The following is a 24,352-nucleotide window of genomic DNA, read 5'->3' as shown; positions in this document are numbered from 1 at the left end:
GAAATTATGGATACGGCCAGACCAGACTCCAAAAAAACACACTATGGCGTCACCTTTTTTGCGAGACCTGATTTTTGTCAGGTGGAAACTCAGGCAATTAATTTCTCCCTTCCAAGGTCAAGGTTCAGAAGCATACCTTATGTTTCCTGCAAGGCTGAAAGTTGTTACTAGATGACAAGTAAGGATGCTCTTTTCAGAAATCAACGCAAGGCTGTTCCTAGAGGAACTAAAAGAGCAGGGAGTGGGGCAGCCAAACAGAGGAAAAGGGCCACCAGCAGTAAGAGAGAGAATACAGGGAAGACACAGCAAATTTGTATAGGATAAAGGAAGGAGAGGGACGGGACAACTACGACCCATGGCAGTCACACATAGGTCATGCTTTGCTCGTAGTAGGGGGGGAGGGGTGCTAGAGGGAGTGAGAGGGTGCAAGGGGGGTAGGGCAGGGGAGGAGGGGAGGGGTGACAGCACAGTAAGTACAGCACAAATAAACAGTACACTACATCACACTTTGATACTAGGCACATTAGGAAGGTCAAAGGGACACCGAGGTTTAAGGAGGGAACTATTTTGCAAATACAGATGGCGTTAAAGATTGCCTCTATTAATATGTGCGGCCTTAACGATGGAGGGAAAAGGCAGAAGGTTGCTGCCATGCTGAGAATGCTTAAACTAGACATAACATGTCCCCAGGAAAATCACATTGAGGGAAACAATAAATACTTGCTGGAGCAGTTAGGCTTTGAGGTACTCGCATACACGAGGCAGGGGACTAAAATAAGAGGGGTGGCCATACTAGCCAGGAAAGGGGGGTTAAGGTGAAAAGGAAAAAAGAAGACCAATGGGGTAGGTGGGCAATGGTGGAGGAGGAGACAATGGCTGGGATCTGTACAATTGTTTCTGTATATGGCTCCACGGCTGATGAGCCAGATATTTTTGAATTTCTAGATACTGAGCTACCACTATGGCGGGAACCTGTGATCTGCTGCGGGGATTTTAATATTAATGGGTTGGTGGGCTTAGGCGCAATGGTGGGGCTTAGGCACAATGGGGGACGGAAGAAAAGGACATGCCAGGCTATATGCAACCTAGCGAGGCATAATGCATTGGTGGATATGTGGGCTCAAGCTAACCCGGTAGGCTCGGGCAGCACCTACTACTCAGCCCCACATAGAACGGTAGTCAGGCTGGATTATTTCTTTATATCTAGCTCTTTGGTGGGTAGTAGCCAGTTGAAAAGACTACCAAGGATCCTGTCAGATCATAGCCGGTTAGTTTTAACACTATCACTGGGAGATAGAAGGAGGAAGGAGAGGACCTGGACTTTTGAAAGAGGTTTTCTAAGGTATGAGGAATATGTCAAGCATATGCACGGATGGATAGCCTCTTTCTGGGAGACTAATAAGGGAACAGCTCCCCAGGCATTATTTGGGATGCTTTTAAGGCGGGAAATAGGGGGAAACCCTGAGTTACATGTTGTATAAAAATAAGCTGGAAAGGCTGAAGATCGAAGGAATGATTAAGGAAATGGTAGCATTAGAAGCCAGGAAAGACCCCTTGAGCGACATACTACTTAAAATCGAAATAACAAAAGCCCAGACGGGCGAGAGCATAGCCAGGAAAGCATATAGTAATTATCTGATTAAAAAAGAAAAATGCTATGAGTATAGCGAGCGGGTAGGTCACTTTCTGGCAATCCGTACGAGACAAAATCTCGCAGCAGGAGAAATAAAGAAAATCACCAATAGCTTGGGAGGGGTAGTGAACAACTTAAAAGATGTGAGGGAGGTTTTAAGGGGTTTCTATGCGACGCTGTATGATCAGACCCTTCTGAATCTGGACTTAGAGACAACGGAATATCTTGAGGGAATACCACATCCAACATTAGAAGAGGAAGAGAAAGAGGAGTTAGATCTTCCCTTTACTCTGCAAGAAATAGGATTGGCTTTGAAGAAACTACCTTCGGGGAAAGCTGCAGGCCCAGACCAAATTCCTGTGGAATTTTATAAAACCTTTTGGATACACTGGGCAAGGATCTACATGAGACACTAAGACAAGCACAACTTTCTCGGGTCCACATTCATGGGCGGGGGCCAACATTATAGGTATTCTAAAGAAGGATAAACCTCCCCTAGAACCAGAGTCTTATAGGCCAATTACGTTAATGAACGCAGATGAGAACATTTTTTCCAAGGCACTGGCGCATAGATTAGTCAGAGTCATTGAGAGCCTGGTTAGCAGTATACAGCATGGGGTTATCCCAGGGAAAGGGACTACGCAGCATACGAGGCAAATGATAACCCTTTTGGATGTTGCAGAGGCTTCAGGAGACCCTGTCGCGGCTGTATTCTTGGATGCAGAAAAGGCTTTTGACAGAGTCTCCTGGAGATATCTTTGGCAGCTCATGAAATGGTTTGGCATTGGAAAGGGTTTTATTAGAGCAATCCAAGTCCTATATACCGAGCCCACTGCAAGGGTTAAAATTAACCAAGGATACACGGACACAGTGGAGATTAGGAGGGGGACGAGGCAGGGCTGCCCCGCTTCACCTTTGTTGTTTGCTCTGCATCTAGATCCATTATTAAGAAAGCTGGCCAGCAATAATAACATCCTCCCAATTAAGATGCATAATAGGGAATATAAACTGTCCGCTTATGCGGACGATGTTGCTATCATCACTCCTGACCCAGGCAGAGCCATTGTTGAAATCGAAAGAGAGGCAAAGGAATTCGGCGTAATCTCGGGGTATTCAATTAACAGGGGGAATAAATGAATGAATGAATCAATGTTGGATTTATAGAGCGCGTGGCTACCCGGACGCGTCCCAGCGCCATACCACTGGGGAACCCGTCCTGGCTTTCCCTGTGAGATGGTCCCTTTACTGGGCATCCCCAAGGTGCAGCCAGGCATCCCCGGCGGTGATGGGGCTGGAGTGGAGATTAAGCAAGCTATTGCCCAGAGTTGCAGCGTGGGACCCCATGGTTAGAGTGGCACAGAGGCAAGATTTATCGGGCCCGCTGACATTGGTCCTGCACCCGGCCGTGTTGAGAATTGAACCCTGGTCCCAGGCCGACCTCTGCCTCCGGGTCTGCTGCCTCTGACCGTTTAGCCACACTTCTCCAGACGCAAATTGTACAAAACAATTTCACAGTGCATCAGGATCCGAGGGGGGTTTCGGAGGCAGTGTACTTAGGGATTAGAGTAACGTCAGACCTGGATAGATTGGTAGAGGTAAATATGGGGCCACTGCTAACAAAAGTTAAGAAGTACACGGAAAGGATACATAATTTGCATCTAACTCCTGTGGGGCGTATAAATGTCATCAAAATGATTACCTTGCCTAAGTTTCTGTACATCTTTAGAGCCATCCCACTATTCTTTGAACATGCATGGTTTAATAAACTAGAAAGTATAATCAATAGGCTAATCTGGGCACAAGGGAAAACAGGAGGGCGTACCGGCATATCACCCTCCCCAGAGAAAAAGGTGGTTGGGGGGCCCCACACTTTAGGCTTTATTATTGGGCAGCAGCTTTATAGTATTTCCAGGGACTGATAGGGGGCACAGACAATGAGCACGTAGCGGATAGACCTTCACCCACGAATGTATATAAGGCACTGTTGGGTGGGGATGCACAGGATTGCTTTTTAAATACAATTGATTTCAGTTATTTTAAACACACAAGATTCAAGATGTTAAAAGCTGCATATACCATCTGGAAGGCATTCACAAAAAAATTGGGGATAGGGAGATACAACAGGTATACCCGATTGTCTACAAATATCTCATTGCCAGGGGATATTTTTAAGGATCCTGTTATGTTGGAATGGGGAAACAAAGGTATTAAGAGAGTAGGGTATCTGTGCGATCAGGAGGGCTTGTTACAGTTCCAAGACCTACAAACAAAACTTAACCTAAGTAGTAGGAGTGTCTTTAAGTATCTATAGTTAAAAAGCTTCTTTGCTAATAAACAAGGGGGGCCATTGGGATTCGGCCAATGTCAAATACTGGAATACGTAGAGAGCAGCGGGAATTGTACAATTTGACGTCTATACGCGGAATTGTGGGCACTTAAAACCGATAATAGGGGAAAGTACGTCACAAAGTGGGTGGAGAAAATAGGTGCAGATCAGGAGGGATTCCAGGTTTCCCTGGACTTGGGTCGCAATGTCTAATGCTCAGCGACTCTGCAAGCACAACATTACAAAACAGTGTTCTCTCTGTATTATACGCCCACAAGAATCACGCAATGGGGGGCACTGCGGGTATAACCTGCTCACGTTGTGACTCAAACGAGGCAGATATTGTTCATGTTTTTGCAGGATGCCCACAACTGTACTCCTTGATCACGGTAATTGAGAACTTCTTGGATGTCTCGCTGGGGGTTAGAGTGACGCTATCACCGGAATTAATAATGCTGAGGGTGTCGAGAGGGGCTGCGGGGATAATACAGAGTTTCTCTTTATGGCTATGGCAGTATACCACATTTGCATAGCAAAGTCCTGGTTAGACAAAGCTCCCCCGACCTTTCAAACATGGATTGCCAGGCTGCTCTCTACGTATAACCTAGAGAAAGCAATAAATGACAAGAAAGGGCGTAGAGCTACAGCCTTGGGCGGGATAATCTGGAACCCCATAGCTCAATGGAAAAGAGGGTTAAACCCTGGTATCATACCCAGATCTTTTTCTACATAAGTGGGATAATTTTATCGCAGTAGTCCTTTAATAACTCTTTATTATAGTTAAGCACCTAAGACTACTGATGTACTTTTATGTTTAAGAATTCTTTGTTTTTGCTTTTTGTTTTCTCTTTTCCTGCCCTCTTGTGCCAAGAGGTGGGTTTTTTGTTTTTGGTGTAATGTAAATGTGGTAATTTGGTGGGTTTAAAGTGTGCTGTAACACTTTTTGGAATATGTGAAAAAAGAAAAAATCTTTTAAATAAAAAATATTTTTAAAAAAATGTTGCAGTGCTCTGTTGTAACACAAAATACCGATTCTGAGGGCAGATGGATTCTGGTCAAGTTGTTAATTAACAATATCCCTCTTACTGTTTTTAACCTTGATCCCACTATTTGGCCCACCATCACAGACAAGTTTTTCCAATATAAAGATGATTTTTTCATATTGGATGGTGACTGTAATCAAATTATGGATCCTTTAATCCGTCGCAAATCCCAGGTTTGTTTTATTCCTCATAAAACATAAAACCCACAAACAATTTCTCAACACTATTACACAAACTCATCTTATTGACGCCTGGAGACTATGCAATTCAGACCTATCAGAATTCTCCTTTTTCTCTCCACCACATGGTTCTTTGTCCAGAATTGACTATATATTCTTGTCTAAGTCCTTGGCCCAGAATCTTGTTTCATTTTCGATCGAGCCCATTCTTATTTCTGATCATTCTCCGGTGGTTGTCGATTTCGATTTGCTTCCTCCTAGTTCGAAATCTTCAAGATGGAGATGTCTTCTCCTTTTCCTTCAAATCTTTCGCTGAATAATTCTTCTCAGTGTCCCCAGTATTGATATGGGATAGTTTTAAAGCTACTGCTCGGGGTTTCATTATAGATTTTGTTTCTAAGAAAAAGAAGCAAACTTCCACCAAACATAAAGCCTTATTAGCCTCCATCAAGCATTTAGAACATCGATTTTATACTTCTTCGTCAGATTCCACTTTCAAGAACTTATTCGAGCAAAAATGAATTTGAATAAAATTTCAACAAATAATGTTTCCTTTACTCTACTCCGCAGCAGCGCTAGATATTGTGGAGTTTGAAACAAAGTTGAAACAATTCTTGCTAACTACCTAAAATCTAGAAAAGAAAGAACACTCATCGACTCTATTCAATCTGCAGATGGTAAACTCCTCTCGAAAGACAAGGATATCTTAGATGAAATTACTAAGTTTTACAGTGACTTATACACTCCTGAGACACACCCAACCATCTCAAACATTTATGATTTTCTAGACATAATTACTCCTCTTTCTTCTTTAGACTTAGATTTCTCTTCTTTGGATACTGATCTTTCACTCCAAGATATTCTGTCCTTTTTGAACTCCTTAAAGAAAGGTAAATCTCCTGGTCCAGAAGGCTTCTCAGTAGAATTTTGTCTTCACTTTTCCAATTTGTTACTCTGAAAACGTTTTATTCTTTTTCAGAGTGTCTGTTCTACTGGCTCAGCTAATGGTACTTTTTTGGATGTTCTATTTGTCTTATTCTTAAAGATGGTAAAGATCCAAAATTTTGTAAAAATTATCGTCCCATCTCCTTGGTAAAGGTTGATTATGAGATCTTTGCCAAATTATTAGCATCACCCCTTGAATCTTTTTTACCACCTTTAATAGCGCCGGAACAATGTGGAGTTGAAGTTGAAGTTGAAAGGAATTTATTGAGCGCTCTGTGACCAAGCGGTTTCTTTGCGCTAAGGACAAATGTAAGAGAAGAACTACTCACTCAGCAAAGGCTTGTGAAAACAGCCATGTTTGTCAACAGTTTGCGGAACTCCATGTAATAAGCTGTGGTTCTAATAGTAAGCGGTAAGGAGTTCCAAAACGCAGGGGCCAGATAGGAAAAGCACCGACCGCCATGTTTTTTCCTTTTAAAGCAGAGGACATGTAGTAGGTTTTTAGTGGAGGAGCGAAGATCACGGGTGGGAATGTAAGGTTTAAGTTTGGTGAACACAAATGATGGGGCGGATCAGCTAATGCCTTAAAGGTCAGACAGCCAAGCTTAAATAAAGAGCGTTCAGTGAGGGGTAACCAGTGTAGGGATTTAAGAAAGAGAGTAGAGTGGTGGGATTTAAGAAGCTTAAAGACTAGCTGTGCGGCTTGATTTTGAATGAGTTGAAGACAGCGAAGCTCGTAGTCGAGTATACCGACATACAGAGCATTCGCATAATCAAGACGCAAGATAACCATAGCTAGCAAGATCAATTTAGGCGCCTCAATAGTAAAAAAAGAGATATCTTGCGTATAATACGCAAATTAAGAAAACATTAGGTCACCACTGCGCTGACTTGGTGATGCATAGAAAGATCCCTGCTGACTTTGATGCCTGGAGTTTTAACAGTGTAAAAAGGGGAGGAGGGAGAGCCAAGGGAGGGGGGCCAGAAAAAAGAAGACCAGGGACTAGGGGCACCACCAGTAAGGACCAGCTCGGTCTTATCTGGGTTGAGCTTAAGATGGTTCATGCTCATCCAGTTGCTGATAAAGGTTATAACAGATTGAAAGTTAAGAATAGAGGAAGAAGAAGATGAGATATTAAAAATAAGTTGGAGATCGTCAGCGTAGTTGAAAACGGTGACGTCCAGTTTGTGAAGAGCCAAAATAAGGGGAAGAATATAGAGATTGAAAAGAAGAGGAGAAAGAGAAGAGCCCAGGGGAACACCAGAAGTGATGGGGCAGGCTATGGCTGAAAAGCCAGCTAGCTGAACCGCCTGATAACGGTTCTCCAGAAAAGAGGAAATCCAGAGGAAATGTGGTTTTGTCAAAAGGAGAATAACATCTGATAACTATTGCTTATTGTTTAATGTTCTAAATAAAGCTTCCTCCTTACCTTTTCCTCTCGCGGCTATCTCAATTATTGCTGAAAAAGCCTTTGAAAGGGTAGACTGGTCCTTCCTATTTAAGTCCCTTTAATGGCATGGTTTTGGTGCTAAATTAATTTCTTTTGTTTCTCTTCTGTATTCTGCTCCCTATGCTTCAACCATTGTTAATGGTCAAGCTTCATCTCACTTCTCTCTTCATCGTGGTGTTCGTCAGGGCTGTCCACTCTAGCCCCTTTTATTTGTCCTTTCTCTTGAACCTTTCCTCTCCAGTATTCGCCATAAACCCTATATCTTTGGCTTCCCTTATGGGGATCAACATCTCAAAATATCTGCTTATGCCGATGATATTTTATTTTTTATTTCCAATCCCTTCACTTTTCCAAGAAATCTCAGATTTTCTGCAGTCTCAGGATATACAATTAATTCCGATAAGATAGAGGTGTTGCCAATGACTAAATTTTGTCTCAAACAACAATTTGATTCTACCGGCTTTCATTGGAACAGTTCTAAAATCAAGTATCTTGGAATCTGGTTTTCTAATTATATTACAGATTCTGTTAAAATAAACATGACGGCTGCTTTGAATTTTATTTCCAAACTCCATTCTTCATGGAATCCTCTCTTTCTCTCTTGGTGGGGCCATCTTGATTCCATTGAAATGACGATTACTCCAATTCTTCTATATTTTCTTTCAATTATTCCAGAACATATTACTCTTACCTTCTTTAAAAAAAAATTGACTCTCTTCTTTCCACATTCTTATGGAAAAACAAAAAATCCAGAATTTCCCTATTTCATCTCAGGAAACCGAGGCATGAAGGTGGGGCAAATTTTCCGGACTTTCAGTTGTATCACAAGGCTTTTTGTTTAAAACAAGCTTCTCATTGGCTCCGTATGGAATTTTCTCCTTTAACTCCTTCATGGGTCAGTATCGAACGCTGTTTATTTACTCCTTTCTTGACCACTGAAGTTCTTTCTTTTACTGCTAAAAACACCCTTATGTCTCTTCCACTCTTTAAACATACCTACTCATTGTTAAAACCTCACTTTCAGCCAAAATCTCTAGACAAATGATTTTCTAAACTCTCCTCTTTGGCATAACAAACTTATTACCATCAACAACAGGCCTATATTTTGGTCTTCGTGGAGAACTAAGGGAATTATCTGGGTAAAAGATTTGTTTGATTGTATCTCTCCCTGTTCTTTTCTTACTTTTCAAAATACATTCAAGTGCCCCCGCTCTTTTTTACTCAGATTTTCAATTCTTATGGAAAGAATTCTTCATATATTGTATTCCCTTCCCTCTGATATGTCTCCGCCTACACAGGATCCATTTCTCAAAATGTTGGCTTTATGTCCTAAAGCTTCCTAAATTTATAAATTCTTCTATTCCATGTCCTCAGACTGTGTTAAATCTAAAATAGAACTGGTCTGGGAATTGGATTTAGTATTTCAGTGTACTACTGATGAGTGGAAGAAGATATGGGCTCGGTCATTGCAAATTTCGAGGTCCGCCTCGACTACTCAATCAATGTTTTTCTCTATCACAGATTATATTTCACTCCTACTTCCATATCTAATTTCCCCCACACTGATGATCAGAAATGTTGGTCTTGTGATGTTTTACCTGCAAACATCTCACATATCCTTTTTTCATGCCCCCATGTAAATTCCATGGGCTTGTTTAGCCATCATTTTTAAGCTCACCATTCCCATGTCCAATCTCCTTCTCTTTATGGGAAGCTTATGAGAATCCATCATTCAACCCCCCTATGAAAGAGGATTGTTTGATTTTATGTTAGCTTTAGCATTTCAACAAATTGCGTTAAACGGGAAATGTCTGTAAAACTTTCCATTAGATCCTGGTGAAATAATCTCTGCCAATATCATAGGTTAGATGTTGCCTATCCCTCCCAATGTAATCCTCATGTTAATAGAGATGTGCTTTGGTTACGGTTATCTAATTATTTAAATAAGATTTCAATTAATGCTGTTTCTCATCACCGTTCTGAGAATTTCTAATCCCCTTGATTTCTTTCCTCTCTTTTCTATCCTCCTTCCCTTGTTTCTGATGGATTTTATTTTTAAACAGTAATACTGGTTGATTATTTCTTGTGCTTTTATGTTTTTTGTAGCACACATTTACTTCTTATTTATAGTTTATAAATTGTGTCTTCTTTCCCCTCCTTTCTCTTCCTCCTTTGTTTCCTCTCCTTTTTCTTTTTCCCATAATATCCCTAAAAACCTAAACAGCTTTCTACTATGTTTAATTGCCTACTATATCTTACTTATCCATCATTTTGTATACAATTATGCATTTGGCCTTTATTTATTGTATTAGAGTTTTTGTTTTAATAAAGCTTATTGTACATAATAAATGTATTAGGCTACATGCTCATCCAACCTATTTGCAGAGCGCTCATTAATGTTTACATATGCATCATATGTAACTACTATTTTACATGAAAGTATGTGAAGAAGATATACACAGCTGTTGAACTACTGAAGGCACTAAAGAAATAAAAATGGTATGTTTACAGATAAAGCAAGAGTGAGAGTGGATGAGTCTCTGCCGTAGAGGGTAACACAAGGAAGTGCATGCAGAAGAAAGTGAAAACACAGTAATGAACAGAAAGAGATGATGGGTAAGATAGTCAGATGTTGAATGTCAGAAAAATGAGGAGAGAAAAAGGGCACAAGTGGCTGAAAGTGAGTGACAGCAGAGGAAAGCAGTGGGAGGTGTACCCCGGGAAGAATTAAGGTGAAAAACACTGAAGACCCTTTCCCTTGTCCACATATCTTAGGAATCTTTAAATCAAAGTTACTTATTTTCAGATTTTTATCATTTCTAATGCTAGTTATCCATGACAAAATCAACATTGTCATTACACTTTCAGCGAATACTGTTAATAAGTATTGGCAATTCCAATAGGACTGACTTGTTTTAGGTGTAAGCTTGTTTTAGTGTGATATGTCTGGTTATAAAAACTTGAAAGCTCACAGAAAGGCACTCAAATATTAATCAGCATTTTTATTTATTTATGAGAAAGAATCCCTGCAAGTATCACACACTTGACAGTAAAATGTCACTCATACACTGAAACCTTAGAAATGTCACGCAATCAAATTGATAACTTGGCAGCAACGTTATTTTACTGAGAAAAGAGGTCGGCAAGAGAACCTCATTGCATTACTGTAGCATGATGATGATATTAACATGGGGTGATTTGGTGTGCCTATATAATGTGCATTGTTTTGACTGTATCTAGACTCCCGCATGGAGTGGATGCTGTTAAGGGGTTCGAATGGCAACTGTCAGTTGCTGTTCGACCTCAGAGCAAGTGAGACGCTTTATGCTGTGGGTGATTTAAGATGAAGAATAGATCGGTAAACAACAACCTAGGCAATCATAATTAAAATACAATATTGATATTAAGTAAAGAGAGCTATCAGTGAAATACATTCAACAGGTAGCTTCATTTATCCTCTTGTTTACAAGATTATTTACAAAACCTTCATATGTCTCATTTCCTATATATCTCCAGATTTAAGAAAAAGAGGTAGAAAAGGTGGAATTGGAAGGATCGATTTAATGAATATTCCATTGTGAATAAAATCAATAGGAATCTTGAATTCTATATAATCAGGGGGTCCTTGGTATCTACACATTATTAAGATGAAGAATAAACATCAGGTGAAATCAGCCTATGGTGTATCATATGTACCTCCTTTGGCTACAATCGGGGACATCTCCCACCGGCAGATCCCATTCAATTGGGCTACTGTTCGAGTGACGTCTGCAGAGAAGCCCTAGAAAGATACAGGAGGGCAAGTGCTTTTGTGAAGCTGCTGATAGGAGTAAATCCGGTGTTGTAATCGTACTTTTTTTCCTTTACTGTTGTCACCATACCTTTTCCATGTCTACTGTGTCACATCACATAATTCCATCCTGGAATGTTCCGATGGAATTTATGTGACGTCACACATTCCGTTGTCACATTCAGCTGTTCCAACCTACTGTTCGCTGATGCTTGTGCCGGTTCCTTGTTGGCCTTATATTCAGTATCAAATAAATACTTAATTAACTTATATAGTGTCGGACTCTGACTTCAACAAGTGGCAACGAGGGAAACGAACCGAAGTCTAGTGGTGAAAGGCCCACAAAGGAGGAATTAATTAAATCGTGTTAAAAGGAAATCACCTGCAATGGCCATTGGACAGAATAACTTACCGGTAATGAGCAAAGACCAACAAAGTAAGTGGAATAACTGCGCGCGTAAGCAGAGCTGATCAAAAGTAAATGCACAAAGGATTTCAGGCAATGGATGAACCTCAATCAGCTTAAGCTGAACCCAGGGAAGAAAGAGCTAATTCTCCCGGGTAGTAGTTCCACCCATTGGGGCCCACAGTTCTGGCCTACAGAGTTGGGCCCCCCGCCCACCCCGGCGAAGTCGGCAAAGAGCATGGGGGTTATCCTAGATTCAGAGCTCTCCCTCAAGCCTCAGGTTGGTGCAGTTCTATTATCTTGTATGTTTCAGCTTCGGAGAATCAGGAAAGTTTCCCACCTCCTCTTGCCTGAAGCCCTGATACAAGTCCTGATCGCCCTAGTGCTCTCCCGCCTGGATTTTTCCAACTCCTTGTATCATGGCCTACCAAAATATCTGCTTCATAGGCTGCAAGTTGTGCAGAACCAGGCGGCCCGACTGCCCTATAAGACCCCGAAGTGGCAGTATGCAAACCACTGCTCTGCAAACTCCACTGGTTGCCGGTCGAACAGAGAGCCGCCTTCAAGATTGACTGCCTGACCTACAAAGCTGTGACTGATACGTCTCCCGGTTTTCTAAGATCCTTAGTGACTCCTTACTGTCTGGCACGTAACCTACGGTCCTCCCATCGTCAACTTTTGTCTTCAGTTCCAATTAAACTCAAAAATTATGGTGGCTGCAGATTTGCTCATCTGGCTCCCAAACTCTGGAACCAGCTGCCGTTATCGCTCAAATCTTCCATGTCTCTGCTGGAATTTAGAAAACTTCTCAAAACCAATCTCTTTACACAGCCTGGCTAGCCCCCCACTTTTACATCTCTAAGTACCACCCAGCGCCAGGAAACGTATGGCGACAGAACGCTTTATAAGACTCCCTTAAGATAAGATAAGATAAGATAAGATTGACGTGTAAGCAGGATTTCAGTCAGGAAATATGCATGAAGCATTCTGGGAGTGACGCGAGCGTGTAAACCACTGGCATTGGTTATACAGCTCAACACGTCATCATTTCAGTATTTGTGCGGCCATTTTGATCGTGTCAATTTCAGGTCTGAGGCGGCGAACAGTGTATCTAAAAGGGACAATCAGTAAGGAAGTTAAATAAGGAAATAAAACGTGCATCTATAAACAAAGTGAATTTCATTGTAAAAGAAAGACAGTTCAAAATTAAAATAAAGAAATACTGTTCAGTAAAAGTAAAGTGGAAAAGATATAGCAGTATCTAAGAGTGAGGAATACTGTGATGGAAATCTAAACAAGCATTGGGTGAAAACAAGAATAAGCATTGCCAGTCATCTGTCAGGAAAAGGGTAAAGCACAGTGGCACAAAGTAATAATATATGTGTACCACCTCTTTTCCTAGAGGAACCAGGAAAGTCAGCCATGAAGTGGAAGAGTTGGTAAAGAGCATTCGAAAATTACATACATAGTGTCTATAGATGGCAAAGGTTATGATGCTGAAAGAAAGAAGTCACTATTATTTGGACTTTTAGGTAAAGTTGGTCAGGAGGTATTTGACAGCCTGCCAGAATTTGAATATCCACCTGGTGTGTTTATACCGATGAATGAATATCAGGAGGCTGTAAAAAGACTTGAAAAACAATATGATGAAGAAAGCAACATAATGGTGGGAAGGCACAAATTTGCTTTGAGTAAACAGGAGGAAGGAGAGACTGTAGAGGAGTATATAGCTTGCCTAAGAGTACTAGCAAGGGATTGTGAATATGAAGACTTGACTGATACATACATAAGAGACCAAGTGGTGTTTTACTGCTACTCTAAAAAAGTGCAGGAAAGATTATTTGCTTCTAGGAAACTAACCTTGCCAAAGTGGACATTGCCAACGGGATAGAAAGATCATTAATATCAACTAAAGAATTGTCTTGTACTAGTGGTAATTCTAATGTATTTTACTTACAGGACAAGAGAAAAAATGAACGCAAAAGTAATGCGAGAACATGGAGTGATAAGAAGGTAGGAGGACGAAATGTCAGTTGTTATAGATGTGGTTCTCAGGAACATCTAGCTGATTGTAAGTTATGTCCCTCAGTAGGAAAAAATGTATGAAATGTAGAAAATATTGTCATTATACTTCATTATGCAATACCAGGAAAGTAGCAGGAAATGTTAATGTAAATACTGTAGGAGATTTTGACGAAGAGATGTGTGGAAACATAGTACTATATGTGGAAATGGTAGATGGAAAAATAAAAGGACCGATAGGTGAAGGTAACATAGGGAATGTAGAACTACAATTTACTGCAGATTCTGGTTCACCTATAACGATAATATCGGACATAATTTTTGATGAAAAATGGAAAGGTGTTGAACTACAGGAAACTGACATAAACCCAAAAGCATTTGGGGAACAGGATATAGACATGGTGGACTACTTCAATGACACTGTGACATTTAAGGGGAGAACGATTAAGACCAAAGTGTACGTAGCAAGGAGAGGTAGAATACTGGTGGGGTGGAAGGATCTCGCTAAGATAGGTGTGATCCTGCAACCAGGTTCTAAAAATCTCATAATGTTGAGGGAGGATTTTATAAACAACATAAGTCTTGAAGCAAAAGATAATGGCATAGAGGGGTTACTAAATAAGTATGAGAATGTATTCAGAAATGAGATTGGGTGTGTAAAAGGGTTCACGCATGCAATAATGCTGAAGGATGGTGCAATGCCAACAAAGCATAGAGTGAGGTCTGTACCCTTATCGATAAAAAAAGAGTTAAAGGAAGTGCTAGAAAAGCTAAAAGAAGAAGGAGCGATAGAAGAAACAGATGCTTCTGAGTGGGTGTCTGCAATCGTTGTTTAAAAGAAAAAGAAAACAGGAGAGGTAAGGCTGTGTGTAGATTTGAGATCACTCAACCGAAACATTATGGTTAATTGTCATCCACTACCCATGATACAACAAAATACTGCAATCTATAGCAGGGTCAAGGTACTTTACTTTAATCGACCTAAAAGCGGCTTACCATCAAGTCTGCTTGACTGAAGAGTCAAAGAAACTGGCCACTTTTGTGACTCCCTTTGGAGCGTACAGACACATCAATCAGACTGCCGTTTGGTCTTGCCTCATCATCGGGAGTATTTCAAAAACTCATGGATAGTCTTTTTGGAGAAGTAAATGGGGTCGAGGCATTCCAGGATGACATTTTGATACATTTAAAGACAGAAACGGAGCATCTTAAATTAATGGACAAGGTGCTGAAAACCCTGGATGAAAGGGGTATGACTGTCTTGAGGTGCCGGGTTTTTAGGACCCGGTGGTGCCAGGGGATAACACCCGAAGACCTCTGAGTTCTCCCTGCTCCGGACCACAGAAACACAGAGTCTTCTAGTTGCAGTCAAGGATCGAGTTTTATTGGTTGCAACCAAGTAACATGTGTCCTAGAATTACAACAGCAAGGGCTGTAAGTTCTCAGGAGACTGTTCGTTTTTACATTTAAGAATGGACTTAAAAGTAAATAACATTCCTCATTAACTCTGAAGGTTGTAAAGATGCTTTCCACATACGATCTAACAAGTGGCAAGGATCTCCTACAGGGAAGCACTTCAGCTCAGGTATCAAATTTGACAGGTTATCACACAACTTTTTCATAACTGTAGCTGAATCACTTAAAATACAAACAATATCACTTCAATCTTTGTTGAACTTGGAAAGAACCTTTTTTGCAGAGCATTCCAAGTGACCCTTCATTCCATGTTTTCCAAAAGTCTGGTGTCATGTTTTAACCACTATCCCAGATGCTTGGTGAAAACACTCTTTTCACATATACTTGTCACTATACCCTGCATAGAATGTTTAAAGCCTGAGGTGTTGGCAATTCGCCTACTATCAATACTGACTCACTAGAAACTGAGGGCTGATGTATTAAGGGTTTTTACCCATTCTCTGTGGTAAATGTGATGACACATATTAGGAAAGATTCTTATGAAACCAGCCCTTTTACCTATCAGTGAAAGAACCAAACACAGCCAAAATATCAAATATGATTTTGATATTTCCAGAGACTACAGAACTGAAAAAAACAAAAGGAAGAATAAACAATATTTTAATGGAATGCCTAAACAACAAAACACAAGCAGAATAATGTTAGCCCAGACTTTCTCACTGATAGCTTCTATAACAACGTCACATTGTATTGGCCCCTTTAGGAAGAAAAGAAAATGACTCTTTGACTCTCTTTTTTCTTTCTTTGAATGGCTTTTGGTTTGTGGGTGTGCAGGTGGTTTTTCGGTGTTTATAAGTTTTCACTGGTGAGGGCTATTTCTCTCACAGTGGGGTTTTATCAGTTAAATAGGTTTATACCTAAAACCGGACACCCTAATCATTACTGCTCAGGCCCTACCTGCATTCCGTGAGCATTGCAGGGCACTTATAACTGTAGACGCTAGCGTACATGGTCTGAGAGCAGTGCTCAGCCAGAGGGTAGGTGGACAAAAGCAGACAATTACATTTGCATCAAGGTCACTGAAGCAGTTTGAATGTCAGTATAGTACTATTGATCGGGAAGCGCTTGCATGTGTATGGGCAATGGAAAAGTTTAAAATGTAGATTTGGTGTTACAGGTTTGAGTTATAAACAGATCAACAGCCACTGGTTTATATTTTTGGTAGGGAGAGCAGCAATAACATGTCAGCCAGGCTAACAATATTGGCGTCTAAACTACAACAATATAATTTTGAGATCATGCATATTTCGAGGAGGGCGCACAATTTCCAAGTGAACTTTTTCTCCAAAATGTCAATGAAAAAGGATGATGATGAAGAATTGTAGAGGGATGATGTTGAGTGTGTAGTGCTAGTGGATGCGGTAGCAAAGTTTAGGTCAGTTATAACTGAAAAGGATTTGAGGGAGGCTTTGTGAAAGGATCCAACTCGGATTAAGGTGGGTGAGTATATTACCCATAAGGGGCCAGAGTCAATGTGCTTAAGTAGGGATCTGAACATTTTTGTCCGCATAGCAGAGGAGTTATCTGTAGAAAATGACTTGGTAATGCGGGTGATCAATTTGTTCCATCTATTAAATTACGTAGAACACTTATAAGGGAGGCATATCAGGGACATCTGGGTTCCACAAAGACTAGAATGAAAGTAAAGCAGCATTAATGGTGGCCTGTTATTGAAAGCAGCATTATAGGTGGCCTGCTGTTGATAGTCAGGGTAAGATATTGGTTGATAAATGTATGGAATGTTTAAGGTCTGATAAACATTGGAAGACAGTATAGATGCCTTTTCATCTAACTCAATTTCCAAATGCGGCCTGGGAAAAGAATGGTTTGGAATGTCTAAGGTCCATATACAGCTTTGCCCTCAGTTATGAAGTACTTAATCCTAGCTGTGCATTATTTCTCAAAATGGATGTATTATAGATTTGTGGAGACACCAGATATGAATAATACCTTTGAGTTCCTGAGAAAAATGTTTTTAACTGAAGGTGCTCGTAAGGTCTTTGTCACAGAAAAGAGTGCACATTTTGTGTCGGAAATATGTGTCCGTTCATAAGCTCACAGGATGTAAAACACCTCAAAGAACCATTCTACTCACCCAGTTCAAATGATTTGGTGGAGCGGGGCAACAAAGTGATGAAGGATGGTGAACAGAAGGTGAGGAATTATATTAAGTCACTGCTTTGTTAAGGGTCAGGGAGGTACACATACCCTTATTCCCATCATGGTTGGGTGAAATCAAAACTGTGAACCTAAATGATAAGTCTAGTACTGAAAAAGTATCATCTAGGTGGTTGATAAACAAATCACTATGAAAAATAATCTCGACAAGAAGTGATGTCTTGCTGGCAAGGACATGTCGGTTGGTGACAGGGTTTTAATTAAGAAACCTCTCAAAGTGAGAAAGGGGGAGTCTAAGTTTTCTGGACCAGTGCAAGTCAGTAAAGTCAGCAAAGGGGTTGTAATTGTTGTAGGCAAAGGTTGGTGGAACAAGAGACAACTGGTGAAGGTGACAACGGAGCAGGCCAACAGTATTCAGCACAAGAAGTGTTGTTTGGAGGATCAAGGTTGGGCGCATTGGGTGCTGGGGTGCTGTTAGATGGGAGAGTAGGACTGGTTCAGATATTTTGGAAGAGGACTTGGAGTGGGTGGGTGCTCAAGGTTCTAGTGGGGCTAGTTCTGATCTTCCTGGTATGGGAGGTGCGATTAATCATCTAGTCAGGAAGGTTTTTAAAAAGTTTGAGGACTTTATTACATATTAGGTGTTACAACCATAGGATGTAGGTGGTTGGGTGTGCAATTTGCCTCTTGTTAATAGCTGATTATTCTTGTGTTCTTTTTTTAAAGGGGGAACTGATGTAGTATGATGATGATGATGTTAACATGGGGTGATTTGGAATGCCTATGTAATGCGTATTGTTTTGTTTTGAGTATATCTAGACTAGTGCATGAAGCGGATGCTGGTAAGGGGTTTCAATGGCAAGTGTTAGTTGCTGTTCGACCTCAGCGCTAGTGAGACGCTGCATGCTGTTGGTGATGTAAGATGAAGAATAAACATCAGATGAAGATCAGCATATGGTGTATCATACTTATTTAAGTTACAGACACCGGACACCATGCAGTAGGACCTTACTCAAGATCATTCTATGCTAGCCCTTTCCCTAATCCCAGGAAAGCCACACACTTGGTGACCCATCACAGTGGAAAAAAAGAATCTCACATGCAACCTACCGACAGCATTTAAATTAAACAAACTCTGGGGCATATTTACTAGGAAGTGGTGGAGCACGGTGTTAGCATAACGCAGAGCTCTGCCGCTTCCAAAATTCAGAGCAGCATCTGATTTACAAGGATAGATTGCAGCCCTACATTAATTTTAGCTGCCTAGCACCAGCGCAGACAGCCATGCACCATAGTGCAAGGGTGCTTGCGTTGTAGGAGAAGATGTTTATGTGCAGGTAGGTGTCCCATCCTACATCTAAAAATTCTGAAATGGCATTTTGAAACTTATATGAGCGAAGCTTAATGCAGCACACATAGAAGTTGCAAAACATTTTTTTTACTGATTGTTTATTTGCAGGAAGGTGGCCTTCCTGCACATAAACAATCAATGGCCTTTTGCTGTTTCTTTTTGTGTGCTTTACAATGCAGCACACATAGAAACAGCAAAAACGAGGAGAAATTAAACATTTCTCTTAGTTGCGTATGTTCAAGGCAGGTTTTCCCTGGCCTTAATTTTGGCAGTGCCCCATATTTACACTGCACTTGTAGATATGGGGCAGCATTAAAATCAAGTGGTGTTGTGGTGGAACGCCACTGCAACATCCATTACCCTCTCCTTTCACGCTAAGTATAGGGTGAAAGGGTTCCCCATTTACATGGCAGCATTAAGCCACACTAAGTGGCTTAACGCTGCCTTGTAAAATAGGTGAAGTTTGTATCACCACCATAACATCGTTAAAAGTAACGATGTGGTGGCAATAGGGGCTTGTAAATATGCCCCTCTGTAACTAATGTGTTGTCCAGAAATGCACTGGGGTTTTGATTGTGCTCCTATAGGATAACAAACATTCCAATTAATTTATCCCACGTACTTATTAATGTATTAATTTTGCAAGATAAAAACATTTTGAAGTATGAATAATGGGTTCACTGTTCCAGTGAAACAACATACAGATGAAGCTATCTAGAGAGACCCATTTTACTTTAACTCCTCACACTCACACTGTAACCTTTGAGACCAGGGATTGCAAGGGAAGTGCCAGGGGTCGCAAGATGTATCTGTATATATGTATAGCTGCTGCTACCCTGGACAACAGTAAAATCACTTCCATACCCTAAGTGATAGCTCGGTCGAATGGAGCCTGATATCAAAGGGTCCTCTACTTAAATACAGTTCTGTGTTACAAATTGGCTGGAATTAAAAGCAAAGTACATGTAATTCACTGGTTCATAGAAGTCAGAAAGAATAGGCTAGGTATAATCCAATACCTTACCTTAAACAGGAGGAAAAGAAAGAACTGCACCACTCATTTGAGGTTGGCCATTACAAACTTACTTCGCCATAAACAATTAAAAGTTATGTATAACTTGACATTGTTTTAGGTAGTTGGCATGCAGGGCCGGACTGATATTATATTCAAAGGGCGTCCCGAGTGGGCGGGGGCCCCTGGAGGCTGTTTTTGAAACTCTAGGGCTGCTCCTGGTGCCTCTGTCACAATCACTAGCTCACCCTTGTTAATTGCAGCAGGGCTGGGAAGGCTTCAAGTGAGAGAGAAAGAGAGGAGGGAAGGGGGAAGATAGAGAGAAAAAGATCAGAGAAGAAGACAGAGGTCAGATTAGGTTAGAAAGAGAATGAATGGATAGGAAAAGAGGGCACAAGGAGATAAAAGGAACGGGCTGGTTTGAACATTTTTGTCATGGCCACTTTTAGTTTCCTAGTCCACCCCAATGGAATGCCATTAATGCCACTCAAGTAAATTTGTTAGTAAATAAGAAAGTCTTACCAGTTTTAGCATGTTCGCTGGTTTTGGCTTCACATTCCGTCTTAGGTTATTGATTAGGTCAACAATTCGTTTTTGAACACGTTGGTCTATTGTGTCCAAATTTGCTAATAATTTCTGTAACAGACAATTTCATGATAATCAATCCCCCAGTGGATGTCAGTGGCAAGGTGTTAAATTAAATGATGAGGCTTGAGCAAAACAATGATTAAAGTTTCAGATAGTTGTAATCCAATGGTTTTTACACAAATGGAAGATTAGATCCCCAACCTCTATATATTAATATAGAGGGAGGTGAAAAAAAGCTTTGCATATTTAGCCACAACAATATACACGTGAGATGTGTATGTTGCTATACATGTATTTACTAATTTCAGTTATTATAAAAAAATAAAATAAAAACTTTCCCCATCAACCTTTATCCAATTAACTCTTTCCTGACTCCAGTGAAAACTTTCTGACTACTATGAACGGTATTGTTTCCTTGCAGGAAAACAGATGGAAAAGAAAAACATATTTATTTTCATAAAACCCTCACCCACCTGGGTTTCCCCATAGTGGCAAGCTGTCCATAGAGGGCATCCCCGCCCTCTATGGGCAGGGGCGTGCTACTACCAATGAATATGCAGGAGCACTGAATCGTAAAATGCAGGGTGTCCCTATACACCTAACCATTCATGACAAATCAGAATGGAGTGTTTTTTTTCAAAAGTAAGGAAAAAGGTTAAAAATACCAAATTATTGGGTCCGAAAACACTTTTATTTCCTACCCCAAAATGGTATGCTAAAATTGAGGGACGTGTTGCAAAACCCTAGGCGTGAATACGTATTGTTTCCCTTTATGGTCAACTAATTTCATGCCTTTCCCCAAGGCATTTCGTCAGGACCTATAAAGTAGAAATTATCTTCCCACTCAAGTTGTCACAATAAACACAATAATAATCAAACATTCTAAATAAACATACAGCACCTAATTGGCATGCATTAAATATCAAAAAGACCTGCAAGGATATAACGAAAAAGAAAGATTAAAAAAATACACAACCCTCAGGTCCATATTGTATTTTAATCTGTGCTTGTTGTGGTGAAATATATAATTTTTCAAACCATGCCAAAGGCGTGCGTGAAAACTGTGGAGATAAAACTTACTAGACACCACCACATAAAACATATAATACACTGTCACCAGCATAGACATGTTTAGAATAGTTCATACTTAAAATGCGACCATCATTGGGCCCCATGAGTCCACTGAGGAGTTAAAGGAGGGACGCCTGTAGTCAAATCCCACATATGTGACCAAAATGGAGACATCCAATAAAGGTAAGGAATTGAAGCTTCAAAACTTAGCATGTGTCCTGACCAGGACAGGACACCTCTACTTACCTTGTCAAGGCTACTCCCTCTAGGTAGACCTGACCGCACTCACCCGAGGCTCAGAAGATTACTGGAGCCGTGGACAGGTTGGCGTTTTAGACATGTGAGCTATACTGCATACCGTCTTTCACTTTACCCTTGTCGGATAGTTTCCAGTTTGTTTCCGGTTCGTTGTGATCTCCGGTATTTGAGTGAGGCCAATATCAGAGATCACAAATATTTTCTCTGTTTTCATACAGTGAGGGTCGATTTAGCTATATACATAATTTGCCATAGTTGGAATGTTTGACCTGGACACTCTGTAAGAAATGCTAATGACTTTGTTTCGTTGCATCTGCCTAATGATTGCAGCACATTTGCTCTATAATAGGCTACAATAGTTTCACTAAATGTATTGTAAATTTTTTTCATGTCTTTCTTGTGTTCACCATTGACATGTATGAGTAAGTAAGCAACAAAAGGGGGGATCTGTTTCCATGGTTCCCTCATGGACTAGAGTGTCATGTTTGAAGTTCCAACATCACCTGCTACTCTGGGTAGGTTAGGAGTTCAGGTAAAGCACCAGGAGCTAGCCAGGATTTGGGCTGACGGGTACTTACATTGTAGAGACTCACTGCTTGATTATGATGCCGGCAGTCAGACTGACAACATCTGTCGATAGTCGTATGACCGCTGATAGTCTTTCCATCTGACAGCCACATTAGGACTTTGCCAGCTGGACCGACACAAGTCTGATGCAGTACCACTGCCACTGCTAAGATCAAGGATCCCAATGATGTGGCGGTTGGCAAAGCAGACTTGAATTGTGGCAGTGCCATGTCAGGTACCGCCATCTAGATGCTGACCTGTATTTCCGACATCCTTAACATGGTGGCAACCTCTCCATTTAAAAGATTTCAAAAACATAAAAGGGGGCCCCAAACAGGCCCCACAAGTGATTTTGACCAAGGGGGCAGTGCAAGGGGACACATGCTGTGCCACACTGCACATGCAGTGTTGTGCGTGCACTGTGTGCTATGTATGATAGTGTGCATGATGACAATGCATGCATGCTATTGTAGGCACTGCACTGCGGTAGTATCACCTTCAGGCTCACATAGATGTGAGCCTGAGCATACCACCGCTGACAGACCGCCGTGGTCGTGGCGGTCATGTCATAATACGTCGGTCGGGATGCCGCTGACTTGACAGTGCTCTCCCAACCGCCGACACTATAGTCTGGCAGTGTGACCACCAAGGGCCCGATTCACAGAATTAACTTAAGACAAAATCCTAGACTTACTACTTTTGGTATTCACAGAATGGATTTACGACTACTAACTTTACCTCCGCTCTCGGGCCGGAAATTATGGCCCGGAGGCGGAGCTTCCTACTTGGAGGGGGAGCTTCCGGCCCAGAGGCGGAACTTCCAGCTTGGAGGTAGGGATTTAGCCATGGCTGAAATCTCCACCTTTGGGCCAGAAGCTCTGCCTCTGGGCAGCAAGCTCCGCCTCCAGGCAGCAAGCCCTGCCTCTAAGCCAGAAGCTCCGCCTCCGACCAGAATTTCCAGCCCGAGTGAGAATGTAAAGTTAGTAGTCGAAAATCCATTCTGTGAATACCTAAAGTAGTAAGTCTAGGATTTTGTCTTAAGTTAATTCGACCAATTTATCGAGTTTGCAACAGATACATACCCCTAAGTAGGTCGCATTTGTTGTCACTACCATAATGCATTTATCATTTAAGATTACTTGGGTTTTTACTCTGATTAAGAGCATAGCCGGCCATATTACGAAAGTTTTTAGTCTCAGTTTCAATTATAGGTAAGGCTAATGCCGGATCTGATGTTACTATGGCTATGTCATCGGCATAAGAAATAGTTTTGGTCATATAGCCTTGGGTCAGTATAGGGATTATACCAGCATTAGATTCCAGATTGCGAATAAATGGATCAATGTAGATGGCAAACAGCAGTGGGGAGCATGGGCATCCCTGTCGAGTTCCCCTTGATATTGTTAATTCTTTAGAGAGATTACCATTTATCATCACCACAGCTTTAGGGTCGGTATATAGTTTTTGTACTGCCTGAATGAATCCTTGTTTAAAGCCCAGATGACCCATTGCCAGCCAGAGAATTGACCAGGAGACCCGATAAAAGGCTTTTTTGGCGTCTAAAAGAATGAGCGCCATTGGGTCTCCCGTCACTTCTTTTCTGTCAAAAAGGGTGATCACTCTAGGGATGTGATCTGTGGTGTCACAGGGATTCTGATGAAAAAGCAGAACTGCAGTTTGGGTTGACAGTATATTAGAGTGTAGGGACTGAGTTTCGCTACAACATACGTATTTGTCAAACCAAATCCTGGCTAGCTCACAGTGCCTCACCTAAACTCCAAACCCTCCCTAAGTAGCAGATTTTGGCAACCTAGAACATGACCCTCTACTCCCCAAGGGAATGTGGAAACAGATCATCACATCACATCTGGTAATTGGGCAAATTATAAAATCGAAACTGAGAGAGCGTTGAGCTGAAGAAAAATCTGTAGGGGTGCATCATTTTCACAAGTAGTCAGCACCCACATATATAGAGGACTTATTAATTGTGTTTAAATGTAACGTAGGGCTAAGAAATATTGTGTTAGAATTATGCTTTGAGCAACAAAAGGTGTTGAAAAGTATTTATGCCATGTTAACCTAGAAATGTCGTTTGCAGTGGAGAAATACACTAATT

The 24,352-nt window shown here is 41.1% G+C and overlaps 1 protein-coding gene across 1 annotated transcript in view; it reads right to left on the bottom strand.

The window, feature by feature from the left end:
* LOC147706973 (cysteine-rich venom protein-like) overlaps nt 1–22,481 on the bottom strand; it is a 422,922-nt gene extending 400,441 nt beyond the window's left edge. Inside the window, exons 1-2 of the mRNA XM_086925609.1 lie at nt 22,248–22,481; nt 20,275–20,388 (exon numbers count right to left, since the gene is read on the bottom strand). Coding sequence (XP_086781735.1) covers nt 20,275–20,388; nt 22,248–22,481 — 348 coding nt within the window. The remainder of the gene's footprint in view (nt 1–20,274; nt 20,389–22,247) is intronic.
* Between the last annotated feature and the right edge of the window lie 1,871 nt (nt 22,482–24,352).

The sequence above is a fragment of the Lissotriton vulgaris genome, chromosome 6, assembly GCF_964263255.1.
Source record: "Lissotriton vulgaris chromosome 6, aLisVul1.2, whole genome shotgun sequence".
Classification (NCBI taxonomy): domain Eukaryota; kingdom Metazoa; phylum Chordata; class Amphibia; order Caudata; family Salamandridae; genus Lissotriton; species Lissotriton vulgaris.
Note: the sequence above shows the minus strand (reverse complement) of the source record. Positions and strands in the feature narration are given on the sequence as shown.